This window comes from Tinamus guttatus, unplaced genomic scaffold (assembly GCF_059628265.1).
Source record: "Tinamus guttatus ecotype Peru unplaced genomic scaffold, ASM5962826v1 Tinamus_guttatus_pri_ptg000472l, whole genome shotgun sequence".
Lineage (NCBI taxonomy): Eukaryota > Metazoa > Chordata > Aves > Tinamiformes > Tinamidae > Tinamus > Tinamus guttatus.
The window spans coordinates 7869518-7881968 of record NW_028289006.1 but is presented as its reverse complement, the minus strand read 5'-3'; the positions used below and the strand labels follow the sequence as shown (position 1 = coordinate 7881968).

At 33.1% G+C, this 12451-nt stretch overlaps 1 protein-coding gene across 1 annotated transcript; it reads right to left on the bottom strand.

Annotated features, from left to right (window-relative positions):
* Positions 1-835: 835 nt before the first annotated feature.
* ZC3H11D (zinc finger CCCH-type containing 11D) lies at positions 836-11422 on the bottom strand. Its single transcript, XM_088532773.1, has 9 exons — positions 11245-11422; positions 9829-9906; positions 9631-9744; positions 7925-8035; positions 6838-6888; positions 5139-5246; positions 4717-4920; positions 2195-2286; positions 836-898 (listed from the first exon to the last, which is right to left on the bottom strand). Exons 1-9 carry the CDS (start codon positions 11420-11422, stop codon positions 836-838), a joined length of 999 nt encoding a protein of 332 aa, XP_088388899.1.
* Positions 11423-12451: the final 1029 nt, after the last annotated feature.

Sequence of the window (12451 nt, the reverse complement as noted above, 5' to 3'; positions counted from 1 at the left end):
TACAGGAAAGAAACAACCTCAGTGTGTCCCACAGGCCGAAAAAAAAAAAAAAGAAAAGAAAAAGATTATGACAGGAATAAAAAGATTTAAATACAAAAACATCAAAACATCCTTCATATAGTAATTGTAGTAGTTGTCAGTAGTAACTTTAAGAGCATTGATATGGTCTGCTTCTTCAGAAAGCAACACCATATTATAGGTATCCTTCTCTTTGCCTTTGTCCAGCTTCTTACACAGTAGTTTAAAATGCGTATAAAAATATATTTTACTTAATTCTTGTTTTGTTGTGAAGATCAAGCTCAGAGTGAGTCCCCAGACATATGGTCAAATGTTATATCATACCATCTAAGAATCTGGCTTTTACATAAAAATGGCCACTTTTTCGAATGCATTTGTGTTTCTGTTTACATTCAAAGTCCTCTGAAAATGCCCGAAGTATACATATATATAACAAATAGTATTTATGTACATTCATAATTCTTTAAAGCATCTGGACAAATAAAAAGGGGACAGAAGACATTTAAGGATTTTTTTCCCTACATGGACATGTTTTACTATCTGTTTTGCAGAGTACAACTACAGTCTATCAAAAATGACTTCAGCTGTCAAATTTTACAAACAGATTAAACCTGGTAACAGACTAAGGACCTTTATATGTACATATGCAGAACATACTTTTTAATTTGCATTTTTATCAATTTTGAAATGTGACAGTGTACTTCCTGCATCCTATTTCCAGAATTTGCAATTTTATCACCTTCTGATCTCCAGTTCGGAAGTACTTGATAATCTCCTCCTTTTAATTTACGTTTTTCTTGTAACAGGTGTATTGGCTTCACTTCTTTCTGCTCTCTGTAAATTTTTCTCCCTTTTTATTTGTTTCCATTTCTTCTTGGCTCTATTATCAAAATAAATATACCGAACATTTTCATACAATTTAATCTGGTAAAACTGTATGTATTTTCAGAGACATTTAAAGAATTAAATCTTAAATGTTTATAAAAGTATAAGAGATATTCATATTTTGTCCTAATGTAAATTCATCCATTTTCAAAATATTCTGTGAAAGTATTTCTTTTTTTAAGAAACCTTCCCAAGCAGATTATCTGCAAATAATATGGTAGTTGCATGGTAGTAACCTACATATAGCAGAACCCTAGTGATAGATTACAGAAGGTCGTTCATCATTTACAGAAGGTAGATGATTTGGATCTATATGGAACCTCAAGAGAATTCTACGTCTCCAAGTGGAATCAAAATGGTGTAGATGCTTAGCACAAAGCTAGCTAGGTCAACCTGTATTAATTAAGAGGAATTAAGAGAAATAGGGCCACTGGAAGGGGTGTGAAATTCAAAGTCTAAAAGTTGCATTTTTATGGCCCATCCCCTAATAGGAGGATCCTCCTTATCCTTTCAAAGATCAAAGTGGTAACTTGGGAAAGGTGTTACTGATGATAACAAGGAAAAGATTCACCCAGGAAAAAATATGTTTAGCAGTGTTCAAACTGATCTCTTTTTCCCTTTCAATGAAGCACTTTTATAGTAAGGTAGAAGACTAAGATGGCCAGAACTGAGAGACTGCTCTTCTATTCCACCTTATGAACTGTACAACTGCAGAGCAAAGTCTGTTATTATGTCAGTGGAGGAAAGAGATGGAAGATAAGGAAGAAAGGTCACAGACATTTGGCCTTTCACCTGACAAAAAGAAGACTGAGGTTCTAATCTCTGCTTCCAAGACAGGTATAAAATGTATTAGTGATTCTTAGGGTATCTTCTATGTATTTTAGTAGCCTAAGTCTTCTTAAGAATATGGACACAGGCTGATTAGCTTTCAGCAATTGCAGGTACTTCATGACCACATAAGTGAAGAAGAAAAAAGACTCCTATCTGCACTTAGATAAATTTTAACAAAGTTGCTTTGGCCAGTGCTACAAGTGAAAAAATACTTCATGTAGCTCCTCACTTAAAAGGTCAGTACACACTTTACATCAGAAATCATGGGTTATTATATAGGTAAAATTATATGTCTACAAATGCAACTATTAACAATTCCTTCAGAGCATTCAGCATCACTTAGAATCTTGCAGTCTCCTTCTGACAGAGGTTTTAAAAGCAATTTCATATTTTCTAAGTGGGAAGAGATATACCATCTCTAATAAAAAGACTGAATTGCAAATATATTTACAAAACTTACCTGAGTAGTTGTTCTCAGCTTAGAGAATGTTTTTGCATGTGGGTTTCTTTTCCTCCAAGTTGGTGCATTATAAGGTCCTGAAGTATTTTTGTCTATAGAGAAATACATAAATTCTTTTACTGTCTGTCAGTTAAAATATCAGGAAAGAGCTTTTTAGTTTGTTATATGAATTAAAAGCTACATAAATTGATGCATTGAGTGAATAATGCATCATCTCTAAAATACAACCTATTATTAATTTATTTAATAATAGCAGACATAAAAATGAACAGGCTAATATGTTAAAAATAATTTGTAATCATGCAGAATTTTTATGAGGCTCTTGGGATCTTCCAAATGAGAGGATCCTTCTAAGGACATTCTTGGTTGATAAAATAACTGTAATTTTGTTGAAAATCTTCCTAAGTACATCAATAACTTTTAGATTAAAAAAACCCTATAATCCATGCTCTATTTTTATCGCCACTTGCGAGTTCATGTGCTACACTATACAGAAGGAATTGCTTTTGCAATAAAATATGCTCCTTAATGACTAATCATATTTTGTAAAATTTGGTAAATAACTAACATTATTAATATTCATATTTTCTGTTAATTCCAGATTAATTCCACTATTTTTAAATGTTAATATTGATCCTCAAATTTTAGGTGTATATTCAACATTTAACTACCATGGTATTCAGTTTTGTTTCAAAGAAGTCATACATTTGTGCAAACCAAATTTTGGGTTGGAAAATTTCAAAGCAAATGGCTCAGCTACTGTTGAAAACAAAAGGTAGTAAAAACTGTATTTTTTGTTTTTATGACAAAAATTCTGATCATCATTTATTTGAAATGCTTTATGCTTTTTTTAACCTGGAAAACCGATAAGTTGTATTCGTTCTATTAAGGATGCTCCTTTTGCAGGAAGACTTTGCAGGAGAGTCATAGATCATCTGAGAGCTTCATAAATTTGAATAACATTATTCAATTCACTCTTGTAAGGTGAAGATATCCCCAGTAATACAGATATGAAACTTGGTTAGCTGACAGCAAAAACATCCACTGATTTTGGTCACTCATTCTTGATGATTTGGACTCGGTTTTGCTATTTAGCTAGCATTAAAGCAGCACTTTCTGTGTTCAAAGCACAAACACCCTTGATCATACGTGTTGCAGCAATGAGCGATCAGCACTTCTACAGATTAGACTAAGCTGTGATGTTAAGATTCTTTTCACCTAACTGTGTTCATCTTGAAGCAAGCAATATGTCTTCTAAAGAAGTTTTGTTTTATTGGAAGTGAAGACAGAAGGGCACTTCAAGGTAGAGATTCAACCCAACTTACGTATGTAAAATTGGCAAGGTGAATCACTTTCTCCACATACACTTATTTAAAAGAGCTATTGATGAATTTGTAGCTGGAATAACAAAGGAGAAAACAAACTTAATTATCCAAAGTCACCATGGAGACTAGAAAAGAAGACTTTGCTTATTCAAGGAGAAAAAAAAAGAGTCATAACAAAACTCCAGGGAAATACAGGCTGAGGAGAAACATCACACAAAGCAAATGCATTTCTGGATCACCTGCTGGTAGAACAAAAGTTGAACAAGAACTGTTTCTTGAAACAAAGCTAAGATTCTACTACAAATTACTTCAAGCACTATTACTATCAGTATTTTGAGTAGAATGGAAAGTTAGAGATGGACTCTTATAAGTGTTTCTTAAACACTTTAGAAGGTTAAAGATGCTTTTCAGTTACACTCTTGAGAACAGATGACATCACACATTCTTCATTTGGCCTATTTAGAAATTCAACATGAAAAAATACAATTTTATAGTAAACTGTAGTGTATTCAAGATGAGATTATATTCACATTAATTCTCTGAACAGATGAGATGAAAAAACAGCAGCAAGTGAGGCATGGAGGGAGAGACAAAGGGGGAAGAGAAAGAGAGAGAGAGAGAGAGACATCCATTCATAACTTCTTCAGTGTTGTCATATGAAAATTCTAGAAAGTGTCACAAGAAATGACAAAGATTGAAATCTCCAGGCCAGATTCAGACTCAAGGGAAAAATTCCAGTAGAACAGCAATGTTTCTTCCTAGATAAAAGCCTATGAAATTTTAGCAGATAATTCACATAGCTTTTAAGTATTTGTGTGTGCTTTCACAAGCAACATTATCTCTTCTTTCGGGAGTAGTCAAAATTCCTATTAACATAAAATCTGGAGATATGCACATAAGCATATCAATCAATGCATTCATCCCTTTTCACTGCGTACTGAAGTGCATTAGGCATATACATCGATTCCTGCTATGAAGGTGGCTAAATTACTGTTCATGAGTATTCTGTTCTATGCAACTTCTACCACATATCTGTCTATGGATATGACAACGACCTCCTTAGAAAATTAAGCTGAATAAAATTTATTTTTGACCATATTAAGCATGAGGCTGCAGTGACAAAAGTGAAAGCTGTTCAGTTTACAGCTCAAAATATATTTGAGGCTTTTTAAGTATCCTATGTGACCCTGAACTCACCCATACAGCCATTGAGCTTTGGTTCTTGGAAGACTGTGACATTACGGTAGAATACATATGTTGATCTTCCAGGTTCTGAAGAATTCAAGAAAGTCCTTCTTCCAGCTGCTCTCATAGAAGGAATGTAAGAAGTGCTCTCATCAGCCTTAATTTGATCATTTCTTTGATAATTTGCTTTAATTTGGGGGTTTGAAGTGTGCATTGCTATAAATAAAAAATAAAGCTTATGTTACAAAAAAACATTGTGGTATTAATCAAAATTTGTCAAATCACAATAGACTGAAAAGCAAAACAAAATAAATGCTCTTTATGGACAACAGATATTCCATATTTTATACTATGTACAGAAATTAACTGGCTATATCACATCATCTAATAGTTTAGTAAATTAAAATGAATAACCCAACCATATCTCAAAATACCTTTGCCTGTTACTGTACTTGGCGAGTTTCTTGTTTCCTCAGAAATCCATTTCTTTTTCTTTACTCCTTTAAATTGATGTTTCTTTACCAGCTCAGTGAAGTTTGTTGCTAAGGGATCAAAATAATACAAATTTACTCATTTCAAAAAGCACACATAATTTCGGTATCAAAAATGCTAAGGTGTTTGCAAGAACTATTCTCCCATTTCACGTACATGTCCTCTAGCAGAGTTTGCAGTCTCAAAATCTTGACAGCAAACTCAAAACTGCCTAAAAACACAGAGACCAACAATATCTGGAATTAATGCAATTATTTTGTTGAGCTCAGAATGTTTCTCATTGGAAATGAGAAACTCTTCATTAATACCTCATTTAGGGATTATAGTGTAAAACTACAGGCATGCTTTAAACCACAGAGTTTTAACAACTGTGAATCAAAAGTTTTATGCAATTTATATGCATTTCAACAGTGAAAACAAATCCTCTTCCAAAATCCAAGTATAACATACAAGGCAGAACTCAATGCAAGTCCATTGAGTCCAAAATACCAGTGGCAACTTTGCAGCTTGAACTGTGTGTAGTTACAAGGTTCTTTAAAAATAGCAACAATAAACAAATGAGCATGCAAACAAGCAAGCAAAACGTTTTTTCCTGTCTTCTGGTGTTTATTATTCATCCCTTGCACATAAGGTATGCTTTGTCTCTCTCTGTTATATTAGTTCAGCTATTTGTTGCACTGTAAACTGAACTATTAAACAATGTGGAATAAAAAGAGAGAACTTAGATTTATAAAAGGCTGTTTTTAATCCTCAATAACTCCAGCAATTCAGTTTACAGCATGGGCTCACACACAGCTGAACTGGAATTGGTGACATGATGACATAAAAAGTATTGCAGAAATACAAGCGAATAACTAAAGATAGGAAATCTCTGAGCACATTACACGTAGTTACATGGGCATAACTCTATAATAAGCATGTTAGAATGTCTCAAGATCATCTAACACTGTTGTCTGATCCACTGTCCTCTAAATGTTGCCTGTGGACTACCTGACGAGAGCCATCCTGTCACCACACTGTACAGGCAGTATGCAAACCATGGGAACGTGCCCTCGTGAGCCCATGGAGTACAATGAGCTCTGAAGGACACCTTCTGGATGAACTAAGATTGTCTCCAACAGACTGCAAGTCTAACTAGATATATCCTGAATTTGGGCAGTTAGGTAATATAACAAAAGAGTGAATCCTTTTAAGTAGATTATATAAAGTGTTATGTTTTTCTCTAGATCTTATTTTTATTGATTTCATTATGACTCATTTTCTGTGAGATCTCACCTAACTACAAATCTGTTTTACTTAATAGAAGCTGTAAGAAGCTTCATAGAACTTCACATGGCCAAACACGGGCTTCAGAAAGACTTTGCTAACTCAGGGACTGTTCATGCTCACACTGGATTTAATGGAGGATGAAAACTCATCACAAATTCAGATCATAACTGACAACAATTGCTGTTGTCATTTAATGAAAGAAATCATACTATTAATGGAAATTTTCACTTCAAATCGGTTATGCAAAGCATATAATGTTCAATCCACTCGCAGAAGAACAAAAAAATCTGAACTAAAAATATTCAATAATAATACCTTTCATGTTAGAATATTTTGATATAATTGGTTCTTTTTGCCCAGCTAATGACTCACTTCCTTTTCCTTCACCAAATAAGTTTCTCTGTGCCATAAAACAATCACCTCCTATAGAAAATGAATACACAAAATTGTTTATACAGAAAAGTACAGTTAAAATTTTAATGCAAACAATGCAGTGTGTTATTTTTATAATTACATTAAATTTTCACCAAGATGAATGAAAAATGTAAAAAATATAATTAATCCAAATAACTGATACAATAAAGCCGATACAAATTCTGATAAAGTCTATTAAAAAAAAGCTTTTAATTCATATGGGCGTTGACAGAAATGCAATTATAGAACTGCCCTACAACAGACTATCTACAGAAACATAAATGTTGTACATACAAGTCACAGGGAAAGAAGTAGTGTGCAAGACACATTTGTACTGTGTAGTACACTTCTTGAGCTGTAAGAAGCATTCTAATCTGTTCAAAGCTAGACAAAGCTTATTTAGCATAGTACCGCATTATTTTGTATAGAGCAAGTAGGAAAAAAGAATACAGCAATAATTCCCTTGCTACTAATAAATGTTTACAAAAATAGCAGTAAATACTGTCAGGTAAACATAAATTTATGAAGTATATAAGGTATTTGTCATCCTTAACGACATGATTCCATACTGAAGTCAATGACGTAAAGCGCTATATCCTCATTAATGTCAACTGTATTTGCACAGAGGGATCAGCTCCCACGACACAAGATGCAGTGCTGGAGCTTAATATTTCTCTATATGAAAAATACAAAGCCTGTTCATCATAACTAGGAATAGACTCTCTTTTTAAAATATATAAATTTGTAGGCATTTCTATACTTGCTTTTTTATAATGTCAGAGAACCTTTTCTTTTCCAAAATCATGGAGAAATCACGATTGCAAACAATAAAAAGAAAATATTTTATTATAATCTCAAGAGAAGTGGGATTATAAACATTGTTTTAATTATTATAATTAATGGTGAGATATGAGAAAAAGTATATAGAAAATAAGGAAATAAGAATAACCAAAAAATACAATGGTAAATAGTACATGCATATTCAGTTACCATATTTATCAAAGGATATAAGTAGTAATGAAAAGCATATACTGAAGTATATTACCTCCATTTTCAAACGTTCTAAGATTAGTTCTGGTATTATCCTTAAATGATACTGAAGTCACTCCTTGCCTTTTTGAATTATTAAATGTTGTAGGAACTGTATTACCATCACCTGGAAAGTCAGCAGAAGAAACTTCTTAGCTGCTTCTGTCATTCTACTCCTCCCACTGAGTTAGCAATTAGTTTAGAGCAAATTCCTTTTCATCTTTTATGTTCTTTTTTCTCTTGTAATTTGGATACTGCCTAATGTAACTCAAGCACTTGACATATAGTCATTATGTTTTTAAGAAATATAACAATAAAGCAGACACTTCTCATGAATGTTGACTATGAATCTCACCTTACCTAATTTATAGCATTTCTAGCATATATGACCCTGCAACACCTAAATCCTTACGGAACTTAACCAAAAAAAAGAGTTTTAGGGAGATAAATTTCTCTTTTTTGAAATATAAAATTATACAAAACAGATATTTCTATTAAAAGTTAGAAATATTTATGTGACTGATTTCCTTGTCTGTAGTCTAAATATTTCTAAATAATGCCAGAAAACCTTATCAAAATAGTTTTGATAACATAACAATTTTTACATGTAGAAATAAACAAGAGAAGAACATTTTTTGTCCAAGTAATATGGACATAATATATCGAGTAATTTCAGCTAGAAAAATTTGTCAGTAAAAAAAAAAAAAGACTTAGGGTACCTGTATTACTCAGGATAGTGAGTATTTTTCCTTTTACAGTTTTTTATTAACTCATCTTCTTGCTCACATCTATATAAATCAAATTTATCAAGATTTTACCCCTGAGATTTCTACTACAGTAAAACAATGAGATTTTATTATTAAAAGTCGCAGGTCATTCCTCCTCCAGTCATTTTTAATGGCTCACCTCCTAGTTACTCTAGTGCCTTAGAATACTAAAACCATAAACCTCTCTCAAAAGAAGGAATTATATTATCAATTATTCCACAAAAAGTACAGATTTTTCAACTACGCCACCTCATTGAAGATGGAGGGGAAAAAATAAGTTTGATAAATATTTATTAATTTTCATTTCTTTATTGGATAAAGTCCAAAATTCTAAAGAAAAGGTAAACTTATTTCATAAGACACTTAAATGGAGACTTATTTTGTCTAAATTTAGTTACCTAAAAGTTGCATATAAAGCTAAGTAAAGTTATCTAGACACCCCAGATAGTCAAAAAAAGCAGAGCAGCTGTGAGAAAGCAAATTATTATTCGCTTTATCTTTGCTTATTTATCTTTGCCTTTAGCTTTATCTTATGATTCAATGAATAGTCCGACAGGAGAATCTATCTCTCTCAATTTAAAATAGGGAGAAACTATATAATAAACAGATGCAAACTTCAGGATGGCTGATTTTAGCCTAGGTAAACCTTAATCTTGAAGGAAAAATATATGAAAGACCTATGACATGGATCTCAGGAAAGTTATACAAAATATTGATGTCACACTATTTCTATTTTTTTTACCTATCATCAATACAAGTGAGTTACCAGATGTGAGTTACCATATTCATGCAGCGAAAATTATAGAAGGAATTTCACGGAACTCTTTACATGCAATATTCTATTTTCACTCAGCTAAAAATGGGAGAAGGAGGGCTAAACTGTCTTACAGTCTCTCCCTGCAACAATGATTTTAAAAAGGGGTAAGCACTGTCCAAGAAGATGAAAAGTACTTGCCTTTCTGCAAATCTTTCCTGACAGCTCCCAAAGGTAGTAGCTCCTCTTCCAGAGCTGAAGACACTGTTTTTGTTGATTGGTGCTCCTGAAGAGACTGAATCCCGTAATACTCTCCTAACCATATCCCGGCAAAGGAAAAAAAGTTTACTACATTGGCAACGTTGCTGTTTACTGAAGAGTCATTAATTTCATATTTACCAGATTTATAGCACATTTCCTTTATTGCTCTTTCCTCCTCCATGTCCGCAGCAGTCTTAACCAGCAAATAAGAAATATCTGTAGGAATTATTTTAAAAAGATTATTAAACCTTTACAAAGATCTTCAACATTTCTTAGTGACCAAATACCCTAATGGATTTCATTTCAATCACAATTTTCTTCCCCACTGCAACCTCTCCTGAACAAAATAACTATTCCTGACATACGTATTTCCAAATGCAATGTAATTTCAGTTAAAACAAATACTAAGAACCTAATGTTTGTTGATTCAAAATGATTCAAAATCATCTTCAGTACTCATTTTCAAAACATTTTTTTTTGTTTACAAGCAAAACGTAAATCTTTTGATGAAGCATATCCCGAGGGACTGCTTGTCACAATAGCTCTGCCCTGGTACTGTCCTCTGATGTCTACTGGCAGAGCTGAATGTGTGCATCCCAGTTAAAGTCAATTGGATTAGCAAAGTCCTGTTTTTTACCTTAATATATTTCGTTCTGAGTGAAAAAGGTTTAAGAAGCATTAACAGGCAGCCCCTTCTATCCCACCTGAAGCACAAGGAGGTGGGGGGTGAAGGGCAGCTTGGGGCTGAGAACAGTAATTTGCAGAATGAGAATTTGCAGAATGCACATGTCAGCTCACTTTGGTTTGCTAGGGATGTGCAATTCATTCAATTCCTATGAATCTCATTATATCATTTATCATTTATTCTATCATTTATAAAAGACTTGTCTAGGTGAGACAAATTCAAACTACAGGTTTGATTAAAAATACATTTACTTAAACTAGTGAAGAAAATATTTGGAGCTGCACAGACCAGAATTTTTTTTTGTTTGCCATGAAAATGAAACAGTTCTTGAACTGCTACGGTAAATACCTGCTAAATACTCTCTAGCTGATACAATACTGATACAGTACTTGTTAAAGTTAAGACACACAATATGTTCTCGGCCAACACATCTAAATTACTGGGAATCTTGACATGAAAAAGAAGATAATCAAATATTTCTTCTTAAATAACAGAGAGTTAATAGCTCAGGCCATCCCTCACTCTTGAGATTCTGATCACAATATTTGGTAGTGACCTGAATTGTGGATCTCAGTTTATACTCAAATTAATAAAGAAAGGGTGGTGAACTATACCATAATTATAACATAAACCTAGATATTTACAGGAGTTAGAAAATCTTGGGTTAGACTCATTTAGTGACTACTAGATTCAGTAACTTGGGAACTGGCAGAAAACTATTTGTAAATACTTGGCAACAAACGTAATAGTTTGGCTACTTGGCTAAAAATGCAATAGTTATTGTAACAAATCAGTTGTAAATGATATTGCAAAAGGATTGGAAAAGTCCCTTCTACTGTGTCGTATAAGAAAAATAAAAGCATGTTTACAATTCTCTTCCTCTTCATCCTCCTCCTCATCCTCTTGGTGGTTAATGTTTATAATCAATGGAGGGTGAATAGGTCTTAAAATATTCTCCTGATTTTTGAGTGATTCTTGACCACAAGCTGGATGTAGAGTTCCCTCTTGGATATCCTGTTGCAATGTGGTATCTACAGAAAACAGCATGATAATTATCTTGTTACTTGAGAACCAGAACAGCAGATGCAGGTTCACTTCAGCAGGTATAGTTTTGAAATCATTATCATACTTCAAGAATTAGCAATATAGTCAAATTGTATTTTTCAAAAAATACAACCTCTGCAGATGTTATCAAAGGTAAATCTTGCAAAAATTGAAAGGATGGAGAGATGTGCACTAACTGAGTGGAAAGACATCACTGAATAAAGGCTTATGAGAAGAGGTGTATTCTGATCATTCTACCCTCCATTCCATTTATAAAGGCTGGGTACCTCTTCTAGGCTGGTGGATAGATGAATTTGAATCAGTGACTGACTTTCCTCCAATTCCTTAGTAGATGTTTTACAATACAGGAAAAAAATGAAATTAGTAATTCCTAGGCTCAAGTGAGCAAGTGAATTTAGGAATCTGTGATTCCACATGAGAAAACCATCTAAACATGCTTAATAATAGGCCCTTATGAAGAATATAGCAGTGCCAAGAACTAGATTACCCATTTTTGTCTTTTTTTTTAATCAATAAATTACAACTCTGGTAAAAATAAGATACAGGTTTTGAAAAAGAAGATAAAGTTTATAAATAACACTAAGAAAAAAAGCAGAGATCTGATTTTCCTTAGAAATCTATACACATCTATAATATTAGTAGTAAAAATATTTCAGTACTGGCATAGCAGTTTCTGAGAACCAGGAAATTAAACTGATTGAAAATAAAAATGATGACAAATGGCGAGTTTATTTCTATTGTTTGAGCTGACTGATTGCAAATAAGAACAACAGGCATTCTGTATATTAAAAATACTACAGTTGAACATTTTTTTCCAGTTTCACAAAAGTAACAGGAGGCAGGGACATTTTTTGTTCCACATGTTATCCTTGTGCATTTCTTGCTTCCATATGTGCCTGAATATCACATTAAATCCCTTACCATAAAACTGGTCTGCAGTGAAATTACCACATGCAAGGCAATATATAACTCTTTAACCTGACAGAGACTTTCTCAATGTCCAGAATCAGG